The 26087-nt window shown below is 40.8% G+C and overlaps 1 protein-coding gene across 1 annotated transcript in view; it reads right to left on the bottom strand.

Annotated features, from left to right (window-relative positions):
• The window catches only part of Esyt2 (extended synaptotagmin-like protein 2), an 81020-nt gene that overhangs the window by 46853 nt on the left and 8080 nt on the right, over positions 1 to 26087 (bottom strand). The window contains exons 2-4 of the mRNA XM_013509669.1: positions 4212 to 4253; positions 3174 to 3308; positions 1814 to 1890 (exon numbers count right to left, since the gene is read on the bottom strand). Of these exons, the coding sequence (XP_013365123.1) occupies positions 1814 to 1890; positions 3174 to 3296 (200 nt within the window). The 5' untranslated portion in view covers positions 3297 to 3308; positions 4212 to 4253. The remainder of the gene's footprint in view (positions 1 to 1813; positions 1891 to 3173; positions 3309 to 4211; positions 4254 to 26087) is intronic.

Genomic DNA, 26087 nt, shown 5'->3' on the forward strand with positions numbered 1-26087 from the left:
GGACTATGAGAGCAGACAGTTAGGAAGCAAGCCCATCCTTCATATTCACGCTCCTCTGCACACACCTGCAGTTGCTCTTCCACTTTCCCCGCATGACATGAAGCAGCATGAGGCCCAATTTTAAATTTCCCAGCCATTAGGCCAGAGCCAAAATAAAGCTCTGTTCTACATAAATCATACCGTCTTAGACCCTCTGCTGCAGAGACAGAAAATGGACTAAAACAACATGGTAACTGTATTTTTAAGGTTTTGAAGAAGCGCCAAACTTTCCATAGCAGCTTCCTGTCAACAGTGCCCAAGTGTTCCAGCTCCTTCGGTTTCTTCACATCCTCAGCAGCACTTGATTTTTTAAAAATAGTAGCCATCCTAAGGAATGTGAGGTAGTATCTCCCTGTCGCTTTAATTTTCATTTTCCTAATTAGTAGGGTGCTGAGTATCTTTTCATGTGCTTATTTGCCCTTTATATAGCTTCCCAGGAAAATGTCTATTCAATGCCTTTGCTTGATTTTGAAGAGGATTTTGCTGTTGTTTAGTTTGAAGAGTTCTCTGTATGTTCTGAATATTAATGACTTAAAAGATTTATGATTATAGAGATTATATTAAGTCTGTAGACTGCTTTGGGTATTATTTACATTTCAACAGAATTAAGTTTTCAACTTATAAATACAGAGTATCATTCCATTTACATGTTCTGTTAACTTTTTTTTAAATTTTTTTTGGTTTTTCTCCGGTACCGGGAACCGAACTCACGACCTTGCGCTTGCCAGGCAGGCGCTTTGCCGCTGAGCTAAATCCCCAGCCCCTCTGTTAACTTCTTTGAGCAATTTTTAAAACAGTTTTCTTTGCACAAGTCTTTCATCTCCTGAGTTGTCTATTCTTAACTATTTTATTCTTTTTGATTCTACTGTGAAATAATTTTTTTGTTACTCTTTTGGATTTTCATTATTAATGCATAGACATGCAACTGACTTTTGTGCATTAACTCTGCATCCAGTTCTTTTGCTGAATTCATTAGTTCTAACAGTTTATGTATGCAGGATCTTTATTTATGACATATAAGATCATGTCATCTATGAACAGAGATGATTCTACTCCTTCCTTTCCAATTTGGATGCATTTTATTTCCTTTTCTTGTCTAATTGCTTTGGCTGTGATGAGGAGATAGATATGGTAAAAAGAGACATACCTGGTCTTGTTCCTGATTTTAGAGGAAAGAATTTCAATGCTCACTATTGGTACAATATGTGTTATGGGATTTTTCAAATGTAGCCTTTACTATATTGAGGTGCGTTTCCTTCTTAGATTTTTTAGTGCTTTTATTATGAAAAAATATTGAACTTTGTTAAACGCCTTTTCTGTATCAACTGAGATAATCATGTAAGCTTTTTTTCCCTTTTCGTCTGTTAATGTGGTATATGACACTGACTGATTTTCAAATGCTGAATCATTCTTGCACTCTGGAGATAAACCCTACTTGGTAGTGATGTATAATCCTTTTAATATACTGCTGAATTAGGTTTGCTAGTATTTTACTGAAGATTCTTGCATCAATAGTCAGATAATGACTGGTCTGTAGTTTTCTTGTATTCAATTTCTTTTACTGAACATATTTTCTCAATGGCAGTTATCTAGGCTATTATGAACTGAAAGCCAGAAGATGTATAAAATCTGGATCTCCAGGAAGAATTTAGTCAAATTACAATAGCCAGCAGGTAAGAAGCATGCTTATTATATCCTTTACCTTATGGGTATAGCTAAGTGGCACTATATGTCACTAAACATGATACAAATATAACAGAAATAAAAAACTTACCTAACCTGAAGGTCCAGAATAATTTGCCTTTTGTCTACATTTTCAGTATATACCTTAACACCATTGACCCTAAGGGGCTGAAATAGAAGTAGCTTATTTTAAAATACAGGGATGTTAAAAAAACAAACCAATCAACCAGCCAACCAACCAACCAACCAACCAACCGTGTAACACTGCATAAAGGTGATAAGTATAAGTTTTAGCATCAGACTATAGGAATTAAAATTCTGCTTTCACAACACACTTGCTGTTTAACTTTCAGCACTAACCCTAACCCTTCTTCTCAATTTCCTCACCCATAAGATACAAATAACTATGATATCTATTTCCCATGAAGAAAGTTCTTGACATTACATGTGAGCACTAACACTGAGATGAAGCAGCACAGTCTTTGCCTGCCCTTATTTGGAGGCCTCTAAGCTAAGAGAACTGCCAGCACATCTTAGGAAGGGCACACATGAGTCTGTGCTGGGGAGACTGTACCTAGAATAACTACAGAAGAGACAGTGCATTCTCTCCATGGAGGAAATCAGCATGGACAGGGGAAGGTGGCCCACAGCCTGGAGAGCATGGGATGGACACTTGATGTGGTTAGCAGGTGACACCACCACCACTACCAGACATTTCCTTGGGCACAGTATCACCTACGGTATACTGAATGGGATGCCTATGTGCTGTCTGTGCCCTGGTTGTATGAAATGGGTACAGACTGAGTTTTTATTAGTCATAACACAGTATTACCTTGAACTGTTGCTAACTGACTTAAAAAATTAAAAAAAGGAAACTCACTATGATCAAGTAGTATAAGTATAATCTCGAGGCTTTCATTACAAGTGATATTAGCAACCCACAGCTTCCTTTTTATATATGATATGATTTCATTAACAAAATCTTTCACCTACATGATCCTACAACCCAGCATCAGGGTCCTTGGCTATTTTTATCATCTGGAGAGGTAAACATATTAAGCTCTTGTCAACTATTATACCTTTAGTGTGAAGTCCCATCTCAAACTCTTTAGCAGGACAGACTGAAAAACACCATTCTATTGGAAGAATACGGGGTAGCAGGGCTCATTACAGAAGGTTCAGGAAATGTTAAAAAAGAAGCCAGGCCATGAAGACTGAGCTGGCCAGAACAACTCAATGAAAAGGAGGCAACCTAGGACCTAGAAGCATGAAAAGGCTTCATACCAGGGCAGATCCTGAGCCGTACCGTACATACCACACACACATGAGTCAGACACATGGTGAGTGGTCTTCTCTAGAACATGTGGTCTAAAGTGTTTTTATGTTCTGACAGCAATCCTACTGCGCAAGGAGTCCTAGGCACAAGGAAGGACACAGAAGGCAGAACTCACCTGCTGGCCCATATCCACCTTTGTGAAGCTGAAGGTACTGAGGTGGGTGTTTGCTCCCCGCACAGCTGGCTCTATGGTCTCTCGAAACAGCTTCTCTATAAATTGGCAAATAAAAGGCCACATGTGCTTTACAGTCTGGAAAAAAAAGAAATCCATGGTAAACAAATGTTAAAATGCATAATATACCTGAGTCACTGTGAAAATTACAATCATGTAGTTTACCAGAATTTGGTTTTGAAAAATGTAAGAGGGAAATGAATAAGAATATGGGAAATCCACACTTCAAAGTTCAATGTGAACCTTAGAAAGATATTACAACTTATTTGTTAATGATTAACCAATATACTATTACAAGAATTAGTTATTTTAAGCAAATATTCTGTTTAAGCATGTTACCAGAACTAACAGTCACTAGACATCCTATGGTTTCAGCTCACTGCTGGTAACCTTACATCTTTACAAAGCTCAGTAATTATCCATTAATTTTTTTTCCAGCGCTGAGGATGGAACCCAGCTGGGCCTTTGCACACACTAAACATGCACTCTACCACTAAGTGACATCTCCAGCCCCATGAATTTTTTCACAGTCAGACTACTATCTTCCAGGTCTGCAGGGTGATCTTTATCTAGGTTAGTATTCACTACATAGCTACAGTGATGCACAAAGTACAAGGTAAAAGAGATCTAGTTCAAGCTGTACTGATCCAAAAAGTATTTTAAAAAAATACTATAGAGACTGTTAGGCTTTGAGGGAGTTATTTCCCTCTTTATAATGTTTCCAGAATTTCCACTTGTGACTGCTATAAAATAGATTTGAGTGGCTCTTCTCAGGAAGATACAAGGCTACACAGCAATGTCAACCACCCAGCTCTCTTCAGAAAGAACACAGCACAGGCTTATGACTGCACTCTCTGGGAAGTAGAAGCCAGCCTGACTGGGCTTCAACACTGCCAGCTTCCCAACTCCCAAATATGGAAAGATGGTCTCTCATCCTCTAATTCCCACTGATCTCTGGTATTTGGAATATTCTAATCTTACCTTATTTAGCCATTCTGCTCTTTCAGTGTCTGGAAAATGAACCTAAGGGAAAAAACACACACATGACTTACTGACTCTCAACAATGATAAACGTTGTACGGATTATTTCATATTCTTACTGTGTGCCCTACATTTACATAGCACTTCTTTACAACACTGTGCTCTAACACTCTGGAGCACAGTCTCCGAGGTAGAAGAAATGCCATGCCTTGCTCGTCACATTTTCAGAGTCTACAGGCAGAACAGCCAAGAGCAGCAAAGGCCACCAAAGCCTTCTGTTTCTGACTGTGCAAGGAATGTCCCTAGGATCTGGAACATCACAGAATGCACAAAACTGACCTCTTCACTTTAAAAACAACCATCATTAGCATGGCGTTCCATATTCTCTGGAAATCCAGACACAGAGCCTTCACCCCATCCATCCTCCTTTCATTCTCCTCTTTCAGTTGAGCAGTCAGCACTTTTCTATATGAAGATCTTCTCCACGGGGACTCCTACCCTACCCAAGTGCCTGCTGTAACTACAGTTCCCCATGGGTAGTGCCCATATACTGGAAACATGTTTGGAAAGCAGAAAGAAATCTACTGTAGTTTAAAAATGGTGAAAATATTTTCTCCGTTGTTGGAGCTAAAATAAAACATCCTTGCAGAGGATAGCTAGCACTCTTTCTGGGCACTGACAGATAAGTCTAAAGGAAAAAGGGGACTGGGGCCACACCGATGTGATCACAGACTTGGTTTAAAAGTACGGTGGATCACAGCAAGTTTGTACTGGTGCCTGAGAAAAGGACAGAAAACACTCTGATGCCTTTTAGACTTTCCTAAGTTACACATAACTTGAACCAATTAAAGCCCTCTAACCTGTGCTCTAGCCAGGTGACCCTGGACCAGGCACAGGACCACGAGCTGGGGAGTTCAAAGAGGTTCCTTTAGGATCCACTCCACTGCTCATGTTTGAATGTGAGAACAACTGAGAAAGGGATCCGCAGCCAATTCTTGGTCCCAGAATTGCAAGCAGCCACACCAATCTCAGAAGCCATGGAGTGACTGTTCACCTTGGGCCTTGGCAGGAAGAGAGCAATGGCAATGGCCTTGGTGGTACAATGGGTTCCCTCTGCTCACAACCCAGGCAGGCCTCATTCTTTATGCAACATGGCATGAAGTGCTTGATTCGCTTCAACCATGAAGTGGGCTAGAAGGAACTAAAACAAATTGTTTCAAGATTAAATTAGCCTGAATCTATCCTGGGAAAAGAAACGAACCAAAACTAAAGGGTGACAACCTCCCAGAAATGAAGAAATAGCTGAGAAGTTGAAACAGAATATATTAAAAAAGCCAAGGATCAGGGAAAAGAGAACCACTAGAGACAATCACTATGTCCAGAGGATGTGTTCCTACCACTGCTGAGAGGGACTCTAACCCTGGTGGAAGTGGATACAACACTGGGCTGTACTTTCCCCAGAGCACGGCGACAGTCTGGGACCCTAACCTATCACCATGAGGAGAACTGGAGGGCTTGCTGGACTCATCTAGGTCATACGTTAACTCTGTGCCATTTATCCCCAACTGGTACTCTTGCCATTTCTCAACATGACTGTACAGTAGTTCAGCACACTAAAAGGTCAGGTCAGGAATGGGACAGGTGGTTGCCACTCAAGTGTATGCTAAGCATTAAAGGAGATATTCAGTTGTGTTCTTTCTCAAATTTATTGTGAGGCTGTATCCCTTTGTGCCCCTTCCCTCTAAATCCATCCAACCACAATGACATCACAAAAAGCAAAAAGGAAATACAAAGCATCTTCTAGTTGCTGACAGCCAGAATGTCTTCACCACATGTGTTCCTTCTGTAATTTCAGAGTAAACACACCAAACATTTCTGCAGACGTGTACCTAAACACTTGCATACACTTGCCCTCTCTTTGATGTCTGCTACTTCCCCACCAACAGCTTCTTGTCTGGCTTCCCAACTGCACTAAACTTAGCTACTAGAACAATTATTCTAGAAAACAAGAATCTCATTTCAATTTGCTTACTTAAGACCTTGAGCTCCTACTTGTTTATCAAACAGTTCAACTTTCTCAGACTGATCTTCAAAGAAAGCTCAAATCCCATTTTCTCGGGTTTACGATCCGAAGTCTTGCTGGCTGAACACTCCCATGGAGTCCACAAGGCAGCCTTGGCTCTGGACAGAGCAGACGTGTTCTGCTCTGCTCACCACAGGTCCGCCCCACTCCCTCTCCTTCAGAGCCAGCTGGCTCAGTTCTGCACAAGTTCCCAGGGATGACAGGACCCAGAGTATCATTCCTCTCAAGCTCTCCCCTAAGAACTTGCATTTGTTACAACAATAAATGCTCCCAACAAGATCAGAATCAGAATCTTCACCTCCAGCTGCCAATCCATATCTTACTAGAATAATCAGCCACAGCTGGGCATGGGTGCATGCCTTTGATGTCAGCACTAGGGAGACAGGAGGATCACAACTTTGAGGCTACGTAGTAACTTCAAGGCCAGTCTCGACTACATAGTGAAACCTTGTCTCAAATGATAAAAAATAAAAACATCAGGCCCTTTAACTGGGCCTTCTTCTATCTCCTGGCACCAGAGAATTCCTATTCATATAGAATCGTAATACCACAGTTAGGCCAGTAAGTACTAGTTTTTGTTTTTCAGTCAGTAAGGATGTTACACCAAATTCATATTTGAAAATACCATCAAATGAACTTCTACTTTCTAACAAAATCATCAAAATATTATAAAAAAGTACTATACCTGGTAATATTAGAGGCAGATTTTTCAACCTAAAAACAGAAGCCATTTATTCTTAAAATATGTACATGTACATATAAGCACATATTTTATAAGTTGTACATATTTATAGATACACAAAAGTATATAAGAATATGTACACTACATTGGTAACAAGGGAAGAAAAGCACCTTTTCTACTATGCATTTCCATACTTTTGAATTCCTTATGAGAAATACGAACTACTTTTCCAACTACTATTGGAATTTAGTATTAAAATTAAGAAAATGTTTTTAACTCAGGACTGTATTTTTGAAATAACCAAAATTACGTGTAAATAAATTTTAAACCATATTTTAATTATATTAGGGGAGAGTGATACTCAGAAATAGGATTCTCTTATAAGCAATCTATTCTAAATTTGATTTCATAGAAAATTTTTGGTACATCAAATTTGAAAGCCAAAATGCAACTATGTTATAGTGAAATTGGCCCTACTCCCAAAACTGTTATACAGACTTAGTGCAATCCCAATCAAAATATCCTTAGCATACCTTGCAGAACTAGAGAAAACATTCCTAAAATTCATTTGGAACCAGAAGAGACCTAGAACAGCAAAAGCAGTTCTGGGCAACGAAGGCAAGGCAGGGGGTATCACAATCCCTAACCTGAAATTATACTACAAAGCTACTGTGATAAAATCAGCATGATACTGGCAAACCACCCCCCGCCAAAAAACCCAAAAACAAACACAAAAAAACAGACCTGAGGATCAGTGGACTAGAATAGAAGATGCAGACACAACTTCAAACACATTCAGCTACCTTATCTTTGACAAAGGCACCAAACATGTTCACTGGAAGAAAGATAGCCTCTTTTTATTAAAAAGCTAGATGTGACTCAGAGCTTTAGCCTCCAGCCACCATCCCTCTTTCCACCTCTCGGGAGAGGACAAGGGTCATGGTTGAGTAGCACAGTTACTTACCAGACCTCCACCAAAACCAAAAGGACAGGGTTTGCAGGGCTTTCAGATGGTTGAACATGTGTAGTTGCCTAGAGAAGTGCCCATCTGGAGCATGAGCAGTGGGTACAGAAGCTCTGTGTCCCCTCTCCATACCCTGCCCTATGTATCTCTTCATCTGGTTGGTCACTTGTGTCCTTTATAATACCCCTTATAATAAACCAGTAAAAGTAAGTGTTTCTTGGGTTCTACAAGCCATTCTAGTAAATTAATAAAATTTGAGGTGGGTGTTGTGGGAACTGATTTATAACTAATTGGTCAGAAGCATAGGTGACATCTTATACTACACACAACTGATGACTGAAGTGTGTGTGGGAGGTAGCGGGTATTAGAATTCTTACAGGACCAAGTCCTTAACCTGTGGGATCTGATACTAACTTCAGGTGGATAGTGTCAGAATAGAACTGAGTTATATGACACCAGCTGTGTCAGCTGGAGAACTGCTTGGTGTGTGAGGACACACACCAAGAGATAACAGATAGGCAGCCGACCCTGGGAAATAAATACCTAGATCCAGACCCTTCCCTATTTTAGTACCAGAGGAGAAGTGCTGTGTTGGATGTGTAGGAAAAAGTCTGATTTTTCCTTCCCCTTATACCAGGCAAAGAAAAAAGAAAATTCTAAGCCACATGGGGTCTGCTGTGGCTGCAGTGGAGATGGAGGAAGGGCAGCCAGGAAGCTGGAATGTGTGCTGGCCACACTGAGCTGTTCTATTCTTTAAGCCATGGCCACCCAGGCTTCCCATGGAAATGTGTGATCTTAGAGCTCAAGGAGATGCAGTGCAGAACCCAGGCTACTCTGGAAGGAACAAAGAACCACTTGCAGAAACAAGCCTGCCACGCCAGAGTTGTGTGGAAGATGATTTTGAGTGTCATGTCTCCTAGCAGCATCTTGAGGCATCCAACAGTCCTGAGGTTTTCAATTTTTAAATGGTTACTTCAAAGAACCAAAGAAAATAAGAATATATCAAATTTGATATATCAAAGAATATATCAAATCCATATTAAGTTTAACTAGGAATTTTTAACTAAGAATATATCAAATACAGCCGTTAACAAATTTTTTTTTTTTTTTTTTTTTTTTTTTTTTTTTTCTCCGGTACCGGGAACCGAACTTACGACCTTGCACTTGCCAGGCAGGCGCTTTGCCGCTGAGCTAAATCCCCAGCCCCACAAATTTTAAATTCTGTTCACAAAGTCAAAATCTGCTTCTAACACATATTCATAAATATTTGCTTATGTTGGACAAAACAAAATTTAAAGTAGCAAAAGCATGACAGAGAAAGGACTACACGGACAACAAAAACGTATTCCCAAGGCATACAGAAATACATGAACACGTATTGTTTAGTTTTAAATCTTATCCTCCAACTGAAAAAAGAACTTACTTAAATTCTTTTAAGTTCCAATTATAAGAAAGCTTTTATGCTTATTATTTATATTATCTCTCTGAACCAGAAACAATCATTGTAAGATCATTCAAGTTTATATTAAGGACTGACGTTTCCCTGCAAATCTTTTTAATGCTATCTTTTAAAAGAACAAAAGCCTATCTTTAGTATGTTGATATGATCAGACATATTATTTAGAAAAATTAAGCCAAATATACAAAGATCATTTAAGTGTGTGCCAGGAACTCTACATGCAGTATCTTGTTTAGTGCTCAGGGGAACCCTTTGAAGGATCAATGGCTCTATCTATCAGATGTGCAGCCAGCGTGAGGAACCCAGCTAGGGTCCAGGTTCCTTCCTGTTACACCCCCTGATGTGGAAAAAATAAAACAGATTTATAAAATGGTCAAAACATTCTAATTCTGATTAAGTATTTTCCCATTTCTAAGCATTAAAAATATAATGTGGAATAATATTTAACATTAAACAAAAGGAATGAACTTATTCATACAAGGAGGTGTCCAGGATTTTACCCTCCACAAGTTCTATACACTCAGCATTATGACATCAGCAAAGATAACTACCAAGAGCACACCAAACCAGTGCTTTAAAACACCACCAGCATCAGTGGCACTGAAGAATGTGGTATAATCTTGTTGGCTCCTTGTTAAAAGACAAATCTATATTAAGTTTAACTAGGTAACGTCTGGGAAATGTGATACCATGTCTAACTGTATTACACCTGAAGCATTACTATAGTATTTAGTACTTTTCAGTAAAATTTAAAAGTTAAATGGATACACTGACCATTTCAGCAACCCATCAAATAGTAAACTGGCTTATCAAAATCATTTACTCATGTTCTTATTCCAAGAAGGAGTAAAGCTTTGCTCAATTCTAAATACATTCAGGCACTATTTCAAAAGAAAACAAAAAAAAAAAAAAACCACAAACTTCTTACTGGTAGCAATGACTGATTACAGGGGATGAATCCTTTCACTCTCTGAGACCACAACCAGAGGAGAGGAAGGAGGAATCTCAGCCATCTGGCCTGTCAGCTCTGGAAGGGGCCTGGAGCCAGGGGCAGGCCCAGTCAGCTCACTGGGGGCACCAGCCAGCTGTTAGCAAAGCCCTATTCACAGCTCGCTGCCCTGTCTCTAGCCCCAGCACATCTGAGCCATCCTGAGCACACCAATAAAATTCGTACATGGTGAAAAAAACTTGTGAAAAATTAAAATTGCCCAGAAAAATGTTGGTTTATATATAAACCAACCAAAGGAGTTCAAGGTCCAAACACAGGCAGAACATCTTCCTGCAGAACCAGCCTTGGGAACTGCTGTTAAAAGGGAGGGGCCCAGACACCTGCACAGAGGACAAGAGCAACTTTCCTCCCTCCTCATTCCCAAATGCCACACCCTGAACAACCTGATAGCTGTAATTCCCTATCCAATACTTTCTGGCCCTGACATACATGGAAAGCAGGTGTTTGTGCGGCACTGGAGGGAAAGGAGAACCCTGATGTCGGGCCTAAAGAAAAACAACCCTATACAACCTATTCACACTGCATAACTGTGATGGGAAAAAGGCACTAGGAATGACATCACAAACTTACATTAGCCAGGAGCAGTGGTTCACACTTGTGATCCCATCTACTACAGAGGCTGGCATGACACAGGAGGCTCACAAGTTCAAGACCAGCCTGGGCAATTTAGCGAGACCCTGTCTTAAAATAATAAAAAGGGGATGTAGATCAGCGGTAAAGTGGCCCCAGGTTCAACTCCCTGTACGGGGGTAAAAAATTAACAATGGACAAAACTTCCAAAGAAGAGCTGTCAAAATTTAAAGCCTTAAGCCAGGAGCACCTGACAGAGTGCTCGCTCTTCTGAGCACAGGGAGAGGTCTCGCACCTTCCTGCCACCTGGCTATTGAGCACATCAAGAGAACTGACGAAAATGTACAAGGGTACCCACACAAATTTGTGCCTTCTAAGCTTTTCATGTTCAAACTTCTTTACCCATTTTCAGCCTAACTGTCCTCTTCCAGTTCCTCGATTCCAACCTGCCCACCCCATCTACTCTAGAGACTTGGGGTTACTCATGAAAAGCAGAAAAAACAGGGACAAGAAATCTTAATATTAAATAGCATTTTTCTAAGATACTGGGATGTATTGTCCAAACAGCTGCTTCTCTAAAGAAAAACAGGAGTCAGTGTTGGAAGACTGTGGAGAAAGCATCTCCCGGAAAACACTCACCTGCCCTGGAACAATGGTCAGAGCATTTGTTCACATTGCTAGTTTGATGGTAAAAAGCACGTGGAAGGAGTTTTAAAATAATCTATTTCTAGTCTTAATAAAAAACAGGCAATCAACTAGCTTACACAGTAAATAAAGCCACTGGTCTCTTAAAATCCCCAAGGCTATAATTTTCTCAGTGGCTTGTGTCAGCTTTATGTACACTGCAGTTCCTGTACCATGTAACTTCACATACCAAAAAGAACATAAAGATACAATGACCCTGCTGAAACTTCAGCCTGTTTAAGGCTGCTCTCCCACCAGGAAATGTGTTCAAAATTATCCCAAGGGCCATAGGTTTGCCACTACTGTCCTAGGCACTTTTTACGCTGATGGGAAAGTTCACCAGGGAATGTGTAAAAACATCAATACCTGAGACTAAGGTAGGGACCATAACTGCTCTTGTATATTCTCACCACAAATCAGATAAAGGGCTACCAGAGTCAGGGTAAAATAGTGACTGCCCCATGTTTTCTCTGATTCTATGGTATGAAATTGGGGCTGCTGACAAAGGAAAGCTGGCTGAGCCAAAGTGAAGCCCACAAGTTTGGTGTCATTGTCACAGCACAAGGCTCCTTCTGGCCAAAGGAGAGGCAGTGGTAGCAGAGACCAAATGTCTGTTTACTTCTGTCTGCAGAAGGCTCTTTAAAGGAGTGCTGTGTAAGAAGCTGGATGAGTCATTAAGATCCAAAACGTACAACGACATTGTAAAATGGGAAGAAATCTCAAAAGGAAAGAAAAACTGGGATGGGGGAATGGAGAAAAGACAGGAAAAGTTTATATATATATAAAAGATAGCTAAGATAGTTATACGAGTGATTTCTCTTAGTTCACTGAAATGAAAGGTTTGTGCTAATATTGTTTGGACAATTAAATGTTGGTATCTTGTACTCTGAGTAACTAATTTAAAGACAACAATACACAATGTGTTAACCATTATTACCCTCCTATTATCTTTTTTGAATTTTTTTTTCTCTTTAAATAAAAAAAAAGGGAGGCCAAGGCAGGAAGATCACTGGGTGTTTAAGAGCAGCCTAGACAACACAGTGAGTTCTGGACCAGCCTGAACTACATAGTGAAACCCTTTCTCAAAAAAAAAAAAAAAGAAAAAAAGAAAAAAGAAAAGAAAAATAGTTTTAAAAAAAATCTTAAAAACTACATTGATTCCCATACTTTTTTTTTTTTTTTTGTCTTTTTGAGACAGGTTCTTTTTTTTTTTTTTTTTGTTTTTTTTTGTCGAACTCACGACCTTGCGCTTGCCAGGCAGGCGCTTTTGCCACTGAGCTAAATCCCCAGCCCCTTTGAGACAGGTTCTTGCTATGCAGTTCAGACTGGCCTTGAGCTCACTTTGTAGCCCAGGCTGGTCTCGAACTCACAACAATCCTCCTGCCTCAGCTGGGATTACAGGCGGGCGCCACCACGCCCAGCATGATTCCTATACCTTCTGTAACAAAGTTGTCTGGGTTATTTGAAAACCAATTCTTATTTCTAATTCACTAAATGAATATTACTTGAATTTCACATTGTATCTGACACATACTATTCATCCAATTATTGTTAAGGGGAGCTTACTTTTTAAGGTACGTGTGGAATGATAGCAGAATTTAGGCCAAGACTAACATTCAGTGGCCAAGTCAAAACAGAGACATCATAACTTATGCCATGAGTACAGTAAGACAGCTCATCAAAAGACTTGTCAAGAGAGTTATCTAACCCCTCACAGCAGGTGTCCATAAGGTGGCATTTTTAAAAGAAGCATGTTCTAACAAAATTCTAACTCCTTGCTATTGCTGACAGAGGGAAAAGTCACACAGATTACTTGGTAATCTTGATTTAAATCAAGATTTTGGCTTGAGTTACATCAATCTCACAAATTAAAATCAGACCAAAGTAGAAAGCCTCTCATCTCATCTTCACTGAAACACATAAGACAGTCTGTTTGGTTTTTATTTTAAGTTCAAATCAAACACTGCTATTCAAACTGACATTCTTATGTTTTGACTGGAATGGATCAGTGGATATGTAATTATGGCACTGAATTAACTGCATATGTGTCTATCTGGAATCAATTCAGCCTCATTCTACTATGTATATATAAAAAGAAACTACATAAGACAACACTCTTTTAGAATTCAGAAGAGACAGGAAAACCTACTACCTTCATGGCTTCAGAAAGCACATAAGATTTAAAGTTTTACTGCAGTTTTTCTCTCTTTTTTGGGGGGGGTGGGAGACAGGGTCTCATCATGTAGCCCAGGGTGGCCTCGAACCCTCAGTGATCCTCCTGCCTCAGTCACCCCAGTGCTCCGACTACAGTCATGCACTATCATGCCTGGCATTTTCAAGAAAGAGATTTATTATGTCTTTCCTAAGGACTTACTTGCTCATACAAACAGCAAACAACTCAAGAGGTATGATAATGATGCTAGAAACGTGCTATCCTAAAGCCTATTGTTCTCAATCTTTTTAATTCTTTATCTGTATTTTCCTGAATATAACCATTTATCTTAATGAATGGACATTTAATGGTGTTTAATATTAAGATTCCAGTAGATCTATCCCAATTATAGCTTTTTGGGCATACTATCGTCATTAACTGTGATGTCAAGATGGAAATCCTCTTTTTTTTAAAGTTACAGTTTTGGTCCTATAGTTACATTCCAGAAAAACAACTTTCACTATCATTTGTTTTGTTCCACACAATATACTGAGGGAAGCTCAGGGGGAAAATTTCAAAAGTGTGTGTATCTCTTGATCAAATTTCTGACTCTCAGCCAGGCATGGTGATGCACGCTTGTAATCCTAGCACTGGGAGACTGAGGCAGGAGGATCGTTGTGAGTTCAAGGCCAGCCTGGGCTACAAAGTGAATGCAAGGCCAGCCTGAACTGCAGAGCGAGACCCTGCCTCAAAAAGACAAAAAAAAAAAAAAAAAAAAAAAATTGTGACTCTCATCTATTCTTTCTAGAAAATGCACTGATTTATTCATTATATATGTGTAACTATATACAGAAATAAATAAATGAGATCATAAGATCACTATGATAAAATAAAAAATATGTATTGGGTCTCTGTCCCTAGTGCATAGTTCCTAAGTGCCTTGGGATGCTTGGAGTAGCAGGCATCTCTGTACACTAACAAGACGACCAGTGGCTGGGCCCCTGCAAGCCTCAGGAAAGGGCCAGCCTCAGAGCCACCAGCAAGGGATGTAATCAGCCCTGCCTACCCAATGGCGTAGGCATAGACAAACCTAGGGATGAGGTTCAGTGAGCTCCTGGGCTGGTGGACTCATGGATGCCAGGATGGTGGTGTGCCAAGAAGGCAGGGATGCCTCACCTGCAACACATACCCCCAGGCCACACCTCAATACCTTTCCCTATGCATCTCTCCCTGACATTCCTGTGTAATAAACCAGTGAGTGTAAGTGACCTGTTACCTAAGTTTTGTGAACCATTCTAGAATATTATCGAACCTAAGGGGTAGGAGCCCTGAATCTGTAGTTGGCTGATAAATATGGGTAGCCTAGACACCCTACCTGCAGATGGCATCTATAGGTGGATGGACAGTCCTGTGAAACTGAGCCCTCAGTCTGTGAGGTCTGATGCTAACTCTGGGTACTATCAGAATAGAAGTGAATTGTAGGATGCTTCACTGATGTCCATAGAGTTTCAGAATTGGTATCATAAGTAACAATAGTTCAGAATTACAGAATGATTATACAAGTTTCAAAAGCACAGAAAGGCCCTATGTACTTGTCACCCAACTTCCCCAGTGGTTATATCTTATACAACCAAAGCATAGTATCAAGGAGACCAAAGCGAAACAAAGAGATAGATCCTTCCCCTCCTCTATCCATCACAGGGACCTGTGTAACCACCACCACAATCAAAACACAGTAACCAGGAAGTGAATACCCATCCCTCCTGCATCTATCACGTGAATCTGTGTAACCACTACCACCACCACAATCAAGCACAGAAGCCAGGAGACACAGAACTGCTATATATGGTGGCATAAGCCTATGGGAAAACAAGGCTGGAGAATACCAAGCTCCAGGCCAACCTGGAGTTCATGGCAAGTTCAAGGCTGGCCTGTACTATGTACCCTGTCATCAAACCAACTAACCACCCAACCACCAAACTGTGCCATCACCAAAAAGGATCCTCTGCTTGCTCCTTCACACTCATGTCCCCACCATCCCTAATCCTGGTAACAACTAATATGTTCTCCATCTCGTCAATTCCAAGGCTAATACATAAGGAAGCCACAGGTCATTTGAGACTGGCTTTTTCATCTAGCACGTGCCCCTGAGATCTGTCCAGTTTGCTCCATGTAGCAGTAGTCTGTTCCTTTTTAATGACAGGGGTACACAGTGGTAAGGATGTGACAATCTGCTTAACCACTCACTTACTAAAGGACATTTTGCTTGTTTTAGTTTTGACTATTACAAATTAAGCCATTATGACCATTTGTGTAAAGGTTTTTGTGTAAATGTAAGTTTCACTTCTCCAGAATAAATGTCTTAAGAGTGTTTGCTAAATTGCATGCTAAGGATGCATTTTAGTTGTCTTTCCTACTTTGTCCTTCCACAGTGTACAAGAGAAAGATTTCTTCTCTTACTTTTAATTTAAGTTATTCTAGTAAGTAGTGATATTTCACCACAGTCTTTTAAATTTTTTATAATCTACAATTTTATAGCAAAATATAACAAAATGTATCATGTCTGCATTTTTAAGTGTAAGAGTAAGTGGCATTAAGCACATTTACAATGTTGTGCAAGTACTACCATGACCTACCTCCAGAATTTTTCCATGTTTCCACTAAAATAACCTTTAATCACAGTTTATTTTAATTGAATACTTCCCAAAACAATAACAGAACCAAATAAGTAACTGCAAGGGCCTAGAAATAAATTGGAAGCCTAATCCACAGCTCCCTGTTAGATGAACCAACGGTCAGTTATGTACTTTGTCCTTAAAGAGCATTTGGCTCAGTCTTCCTGATGAGTGTGAGATTTGCCACATCAGTTGAAAACCCAGATATACATCAGAATTCAGTACACAGTGAGACCAGAGAGATGGCAAGCGCACAGACTCTCACACACAGAGTCCCACCTATGCACCTGTGTTTCTAAAAACACCCTGTGGACTGTCCAGCCAAGAAGGGTTCAGGGGGCTGAAACCTGGGAGACCAGGGCAGCATGGTGACACTGCATGGCTCTTCTCTTCAGGAGTGTGGCATGAAAGGTTGAGAAATTCATAAAAATGTATCTGAGAAACAGAGAAGCCAGCAGAGTTCGGGAATGTCTCTTAGAGCAGGAGAGGCTAAAACTGGAGTCTGGCTGAGCTGAGGGGCAAGAACTCTGGAAGGAGAGGCACAGAGACAGGCAGCTGCCCTCACAGGCCTCTCTCAAGAGATACCCAGGTGGGCTGGGGATGTAGCTCAGCAGCATAGCGCCTGCCTGGCAAGCACGAGGTCCTGAGTTTGATTCCTAGTACCAAAATAAATAAATAGAGAGAGGGAGAAAGGGAGAAAGGAGAGAGGGAGAGAGGGAGAGGGGGGGGCAGAGGGGAAGAGGGGGAGGGGGGAGAGAGAGAAGACAGAGAGAAGGGGAGAGGAAGAGGAAGAGGAAGGGGGAGAGGAAGAGAGTGAGACACTGATACCCAGGGCAACAAGCTAGCTCCTAAAGAACAAAGTAGCTTTCTGCAGGCCTCTCACACTGAGAAAGCAAAACAACTTTGGGATGGAGGGTGACTCAGGACACAGTACACCTGCAGTAGAGAACCAGAGGCAGCTGAGCCTCTTTTGCAAGCCAGTGCAGACCCTCCCTTGGATAAGGCAGCCCAAGGCCCTTCTGCCTTTCAAAAGACAGCTGAGCCTCTCCAGAGGACAGCACTGTTACAGCAGGGAAAGGCTGGCAACTACTTACCGCAGCTTCGCTGAGACTACTGACTTTACAACACTGCAAATATCTGCCACCACAGCCTATCTCAAGCTACGTAACTATCTCACTAACTGCAGGGTTGGGAAGAAATGCACAAAATCATGTGATGGTGGTATTAGTCACTAGGGAAATGCAAATCAAACCACAATGAGATGTTACTTCACACCCACCAGGATAGCTATATTAAAAAAACAAAAATAAAGTAAGTGTTAACAAGGAGCTGGAGGAACTACAGCCTTCATATACTGCTAGTGAGAATGTGAAATGGCACAGACATTACGGAAAACAGTTTAGCATTCCTCAGAAAGTTAAACACAGACCCAACAATTCCACTCCTAGGTAGATACTCAAGAAAATTGAAAACGGGCATTCAAACAAAAATTTGGACAGGAATGTTCACAACACTATTCACAAGGTGAAAACAGCCTAAACAGCTACAAATGAATGAATGTACAAACTGTGGTGTATCTTGGCAATGGAATATTATGTGGCCCTGAAAGAAATTAAACATTTAATAATGCTGTGTGAACAAATCTTATAAATATGCTTAGTGAAATAAGCTAGACACAAACAACCACATACTGTATGATTTCATTACTGGATGATATATCCAAAATAGGTAAATCCACCAGGTTTGGTGGTTCACACCTATAATCCTAGCACTTGGGAGGGTGAGGCAGGAGGATCACCATGAGTTAAGCCAGTTTGACTACACAGTTGAGTTCAAGGCCAGTCTGAACTACATAGCAAGACCCTGTCTCAAAAAAGAAAAAAAAAGAAAAGTAAAGTAAATCTATAGAGACAGTAAACAGGCTAGACTTCTCAAACTCAGTATGTAAAAACTGAGTTAACTTCCCACTCTGGCCATGTGTCTGCAAACCACTTTTCTTGGTACCAGCACCAGCCTGTTTGCACCTGGAGTCTTTGTTACTTTTTTACTCCTCTCCTTCATCATTTCCCTGAGATTCAGAAGCCCTTCCTCCCTCAGGACATCTGGGTATTACTGCCAATTCTGTCTTACTAAACCCCCTTTCAACAGAGACATAACACCTGTGTTTGATGTTTTCTCAGTATCCAGCAGCCAAAGTCAAAGCCCTCCAGCTGTATATTTCAAGGCCCTGCAGCAGAGGCGGTGCTGACCTGCAGCTATGCCTACAGGACCGATCACTCAAGAAACTTCCCGAAAAAGGAACCTCAATCCAAAGGAGTTCCTTAGGGTGTCTGTGTCCAGGAAAGGTATCAGAAGCATGGCACATGCATTTTGGAGAAAACTGTTCAAAACGGTATGCTATGCTTTCCTCTCATATAAAATATTCGCAATCCAGAAAGATCAGTATTTTAAATACAGTCACCCAGGGCCCTGTGGAAAAATAATTTAAATACTTCGTGCATTTAATATGTAAGAGCCGGGTATGGTGGTGCATGCCTATGATCCTAGCACTCTGGGCTCAGCTACCTGGATCTGTGTATTCTATCCCCAGAAGACTACAACAACTCTCAGGTGGAAAGTGGAAATAACCATGGATGAAATCTAAGATGTGATCAATTATAAGCTACAGCATCATTTTGTGTGTCACTAAGAATGAGCACTGTGAATTAAATAATGCACACCATCCTGGCACGAACTTGGTTTCAGAGCCGTCAAAGTAGGGGGAAAACATGCCTTGGAACAGATGAGATACAGTGAGGCATGATTACTGCTGCTGTCGATCTGTACTGGCTCCTGGATATTCCAACACATGGGGCAGTATGGTAGGTTCAACACTGTCCCTCCCCCAAACGATAGCCACATTTTATCGCCACAATCTCGGCATATTGCCTTAAGCAACAAAAAGAGGCATCTGCAAATCTGATTTAAGGATTTTGAAAAAAATTTTTGAATAAGGATCTTCAGTTAGAAGATTACCCTTCAGTTAGAAGATTATCTACATGAGACCCAAATGCCAGCACAAGTGTCTTTATATGGAGGAGGACAGAGAAACGACACAGGCACAAGGCCACGCGCCAGTGGCAGCAGCTGCTGGATCTGAAGGTGAAGGAGAGCCAAGAGCCAAGGGATATGTCCTAAGAAGCTGGAAAAGCCAGAGAAAGGGCTTCTCCCCTCAGCCCCCAAAGGGGGCATAGCCTTGCCAATGCAAAGGTAGTTTCGACCAAGAGGAAAAAATTTGGGCCTCTAGAAATGCAAAAGATAAATTTATGTTGCTTTAAGCCACCAAATTTATGGCAACTTATCTTACTGGTGCAGGCCCTCTATTGCCTACTGCCTAAATTCTTAAGATCTTCATCTGCATGGAAATAATAGAAGCTGCATTGTCATTTTTGTATTGGATTAATCTGGGTTTTTGGTTTTAAAATCCCTGTACTCAGATACTAAGTAGAAAGTGTTCACAGATTTTTATGCACCCACATGCTAGGCATTTAAATACTGTATCGAGAGAAGAAATGAAATAAATTAATGTCACTAGGCAGTTTACCTTTGGCATGTGTAGTAATGACCACATGGGCATTAAACATCAATTTACTAATTGGGTATAGAAAGGCTTAGTAAAACGAGTAGTAACAGCTCGCTGCACAATCTGTTTAGGTTACTGAGGACGAACTATAAGCACATGCAGCATGCTGGACACTAAGACGTATAACTGTTAAAGATTAGACTAAGTCCTTTAACAAATAAGTAACTAATGTTTTGTAAGAAAACACAAGGTATCTGTATCTTTCGGATTATAATTTTAGAAATCTGTACTGGTATCTCAATGTGAGCTAGGTAACCAAAAGCTAGTGTGTAACATGTTCTCCAATGTAATATTTATGGCGTGACATGAGCTGGATAATGTTCTCGCACATCACTGAAGTCATTTTCCACAGATCTACCTTCCTCTGGGAACCTAAATCATGACTTCCTCAGATGTGAACAGAAGAAAACAATCCCACATTTAACTCAGGTTAAAATTAAACTATGTCAACTGATCCAGAAATAAGATGTTCATTTTCAAATCTCCACTTTAGTCACTAACAGTACTTATTCGCAAATGGACGGACATGGTTACTGGAACTAATAAATTTTATAATCTAATATTTTTTTAATTTAAATTTTAATTTTTTGGTACTGGGACTTGAACTCAGGACCTTGCACTAGCCAGGCAGGCACTTGTACCTGCTATATCTTGGGCCTTAATATGCTTACCGTAGTTATAACTATCTCCTGAATCAGGTAATTAGCATGTCCCGGGGCAGTGTTTGTTATAAGAAAGACAGGAAAGCAAGTAAGTAGGACCCTCGGGTTTATTTTAGGGAGAAACAGGGCAAAAGAGCAAGAAAGTGGAATTCTAATTCACACCTTCAAGTGTTAAAAATGGAGAAGTATTGGGGCAGATAAATTCTTAGCAACAACACATAATAAACAAACCACAGTGAAACAGAAACAGAAAAATACTCCAAGGCTCATTTGTTCCACCCCAATGGAAGTGGGGGAGGGAGGTGGCGAAGGGCACTCTACGGTGACAGCGATGACTCAGGCCACATCAGGGCCATCAGCAAGGGGTCATCAGTCACAGCGGTGCACGCCTGTCTGTGACTCAGGTGGCAACCAGGAGTGCACCCATCTGCCTGTCCAGCATTTCACCGGGCCTCTGCCCATACCAGCCTCACAGGCAACTGCAGGGCAGGCCCTTTTCAACCCCATCTTCCTGACAGGAAAGGGAGGTGGGGAGAGGTGGGACTGACTTGATCCTCACTGTTACTAATGCAACCAGATGACACTGACCTGGTCATGTGGGCAGCTGCTTCCAGGGAAAGACAAGACAATCCAGGAAGTCTCCTCAGAAGTCTCAAAAGCAGCTATCACTTTGTGCTACAGGAAAGCACTACTTCACTAAAGAACATTCCTACTAACAAATGTTAATATCCCACGCAGGGAGAAAAGCAAGCTAAGGCTCTGACTCACTGTGGAGGGAATGCTTTTCTTCCAAAGGTCGTTTCCGTAAGAGCTGTGATAAACCTACTGGTTTGTAACATCTCACCACTCAAAACAAACACCGGCTTCCATAACCAGCCTTCTGCTTTTCAGAACCATCATGCTCTTCCAGTGAGCTCAAATTCAAACTCACTGAACCCAGATCTACTAAATAACTCCAGCAAATACACTTTTATAACCTAAGAAGAAATTAAATATTCTAATTTTATCTTTTTCTTACCATATAATATCTAATAATTTTGCTTTTCAAATGTATTCCCTGGACATTATTTAAATAAAAGATAATACTACCACAGATAATACTGCAATAATCACAGGTGTATTTCTTTCTTTTTTGGTACCAGGAATCGAACTCAGGACCTCGCACTTGCCAGGCAGGTGCTGTGGTGGTGAGATATATCCCCAGCCCCACAGTTATATTTCTGAATGCAAATTTTAAAAAAACTATCAAAATCAATTTACCCACGGTTATCACTAGTTAGGGTCCCAGATGATTTTTCCTGTGTATTCTGCTCTGAAGTTTGAAATGTTCTACAGTGAGCATGCATTCTTCTCACATCAGAAAAAGCATGTTTTAAAAACCTGTCTATACATAGGAATTGAAAAATACAACCGCCTGTTCATTGCAAACAAAGGTTCTTCCCTACATGACTAAGCAAAAAACCTTCAAGCTCAAATTTACTTATTTATTTATTTAATAATATTTTATAATAAACTGGGATTGGTTAAGGCCTTGCAGATCCCAAGCAAGTACCTGCCATGGAGCCACATGCCCTCTCAATTTCAACAACTCTAAATGAACAACTCTGATGAGCTCTAAATGAAAAACAAAGTATAACAAACACCACTGTGTTGACCTTTCCACCCCATGCTGGTGGGGCTGTCACTCATTCCAGTGTGCAGTCACAGGGGCACAAGGACACTACTGCAGCTGACACCCAGGCACGGCTGACAGCTTACTCCTGTGCACTGTATTTTCATCTGTTTGCCCTGCTGTGATCCACTAAGAAGATACCTAATTGAACCCTGAATTTCAGAGGCCTCCAAGAGAAAAGTGACCACAAAACTCTCCTGGATGTGGTAGTACATCCTGGTTATCCAGCACTTGGGAGGCTGAGGCAGGACTGCAAGGTCAAGGCCAGTCTAGGCAACTTATCAAGACCCTGTCTCAAAACTGGAAATTAAAATTAAAAATGCTCGGGGATATAACTGAAATCAACCTCCACCCATCCCCAGCACCACAAAAGACAAAACAAACACAAAAACAAGAAACTGCCAGTCAGAAAAGTAATGGCAACATGGCATAAAATCAGACCTGAATACTCTGATCAACAAACCCTAGAATACATTTTTAATTCTCACCAAGAAAATCTTAAAAGTAGATTGTAATTAAAGAGTCCACAAAATTTAAAAATCCTAAGCCATATTTTTTAGTATAGTTTATCAGTACAAATAGAAAAACCTGCCGGGCATGGTGGCGCACGCCTGTAATCCCAGCACTAGAGAGGCTGAGGCAGGAGGATCCTTGAGAGTTCGAGGCCAGCCTGGGCTACAAAGTGAGCTCAAGGTCAGCATAGCGAGACCCTGTCTCAAAAAGACAAAAAAACCAAGCAAACAAAAACACCCCACAGCTCCACTCAATTTCTAGTTTTCCACCAACTACCATCACAGGTGGTTTGGCATTATGTTTTTTGTTGTTGTTGTTGTTGTTTTCCGGTACTGGGAATCGAACTCACGACCTCAAACTTGCCAGGCAGGTGCTGTGCTGCTGAGCTAAATCCCCAGCCCCGGTTTGGCATTATGGATAATGTTTTTAATGTGTTTTTCTGCTTTAAAAAATGACTTAGGTATATTATTGTTATTTAAGCCCAAGGGACGTAACACTGTGTTACAGCAACCCATCCCATACTTTTCTACTGTAAATTTGTGCTGTAACATAATAGCAGTGGGCTATGCACCTCAGTGGCTGTGCCTGGAGGATACTGGAAGCAACCTTTCGTGTTTGGCCGCTTGGTTTGACCAACAGCAAGGCATTCAGATGTGTGCAAAGGTGTCAAACTGGGATTTTCACCCACGTAATGCTCTCCCTGCATCTAACAGGCTTTACGTATGTTTAACTGAGCATCAGTGCAGGTAAAATACACCACTACTATAAACATGTATTTCACCATAAGTGGAATGTGGGTGTGACTCACAGGAGCTGCACCTGGGGAAAGTAAAATCCCATTTGTACATTCACCTTCTTGGCAGACAAATGGCAAGGTGTGTACAGGAGATCCAAAGCAGCAACAGGTGAGTTTTACCCACTGCTAAGTTACTGTGAATTTAGGATTTTTTTTTTTTTTGAGACAGGGTCTTGCTATGCAATTCAGGCTAGTCTTGAACTCACTTTGTAGCCCAGGCTGGCCTTGAACTTGCAACATTCCTCTCCTGTTGCCTCAGCCTCCTGAGTGCTGGGATTACAGGCATGCGCCACCATGCCCAGCTAGGATTTTTTTTTTTAAGTTTTCTTTTGATTTTTCTGGTAGAAGTAGACCAGTGGCACATGAAAAACCAGGTTTGCAAGTTTTGGAGAAGGTCAAAAGTGAATCATCAGATCGTTCATGCAGGGAGGATGAAGATAATAATGACTTCCAAGTTGGCCATGTGAGCCAAAGTTCCTGTGACAGTGAAATGGAGCAAGAATTGACTGATATACAGAGAATGCAGACCTCTTTGATTCAGATGATGAAGGAAACAGCAATGTGGTTATATATTTGACTAGTAGAAATGGTACAAAATGGTCATGCAACCAAATGACATGATCCAATGTTAGAACTGTCCAAAAATATAGTGAGGATCTTCACAGGAGTGAAACCTATTGGACAGAATGCCAACACTGCCATTCAATGTTGGAAACTGTAACAGACAAACCCTACAAGATATTGTGAAATATACAAATGCTAAAATACAAGTAAAATGTTCTGTATGCACCAATAGCCACACTCAAAAATATATTTATTATGATACCTCATTAGCTGAACTGAAAGCATTCAGGTACAGCATACAGTCAGCTGTACTTACCAGCGCTTTCTATTGGCAACTGCAGAATGTAAAGGACTGAAGGAAAAGCCATGGATATACGTTTGAGGTCTGTAGAGTAACAGTGACACTGACTAGATTTGGTTTCCTTTAAAACTGCCTGAGATTTGACAACAACACCCACGCAAACAGAAAAGGAACTGATAACCTGGCTGTCTGCTCATGGCTTGAGATTTGTGGGTAACTGTCAAGCGTTTACACAGCATCTGAACACACGACTACTGGTGAACATCTTGCAGCACTTCATGGTCGACAGAGCTTTAGGCAGTACATTCCCCAAAACCCTGCAAAACGTGGCATAAAAATGTATGCCCCTATAGATGAGAATACTTATTATGCTTTGAATGTATTTCTTTTTTCTCTGGTACCAGGAACCGAACTCACGACCTTGCGCTTGCCAGGCAGGCGTTTTGCCGCTGAGCTAAATCCCCAGCCCCTGGTGTTTATTCTAAATGCACAATACTTATGAAGAATATTTTATTGATGTTTTATGTTTGTATTAACTACACATTGTATGATGAACCAACCTCTTGACAAAACAGCAGGACCAGCAAGATGTCAAGTATGTCTGATGAAAACAGCAGGAAGGTGCCGGGCGTGGTGGCGCACGCCTGTAATCCCAGCACTTGGGAGGCTGAGGCAGGAGGATCGTTGGGAGTTCGAGGCCAGCCTGGGCTACAAAGTGAGCTCAAGACCAGCCTGAACTGCATAGGGAGACCCTGTCTCAAAAAGAAAGAAAGATATAACATTGGCCTCAGAAAAACAAACTGGCACTGCTAATGGCATCACTGGACCATGATGGAAATACTGATAGGGAAACCTTGACAAAATGGAAGCCTGAGATGGTAACTTTCTGTAAGAAAACTGAAGGAGAAAGAGATGTTGTTGATGACTTACGCAGTAATTATCATGTCACTCAAAACACGAAGTGTCGGCCAATGGTTGTGTTTTACTCAATCCTAAACATGTGTGGCATAGTTTGATAGCTTACAAAGAAAATAACAAGTATAAAATATCACAACAAATTTTCTTTCAAGATTGGGACCGGAGCTCATGAGATCATTTACACTAAAGGAAAAACAATATGTTACTGCCCGGGGAACTACTCAAAAAAACTGTGGAGCACACTGGTAAGACCTGCTATGACAACAGGAAAGCCAAAAAGATGTCAACTGTGCCCTGCAGAAAATAACAGGAAAACACACCATAAATGCTATCAGTATAAACGATACTTGTGTATGGAACATGCAGTTTTCACATGTGAAAACTGCCTTGGGTGTGACAGCTGAAGCAAAGATTACTTTTATGGGGGACTTTTGTTTGTATTTACATTGTAGTTCACACAGGTTTTTATTCTGATTTTTTTTTAGATTTTGTAATCAAGTACACAGCTGATGTGAAAATGTTGGTGTTTATTCTATTTTTTTTTTTTTTT

The sequence above is a fragment of the Chinchilla lanigera genome, unplaced genomic scaffold, assembly GCF_000276665.1.
Source record: "Chinchilla lanigera isolate Chin_1 unplaced genomic scaffold, ChiLan1.0 scaffold00178, whole genome shotgun sequence".
NCBI lineage: Eukaryota > Metazoa > Chordata > Mammalia > Rodentia > Chinchillidae > Chinchilla > Chinchilla lanigera.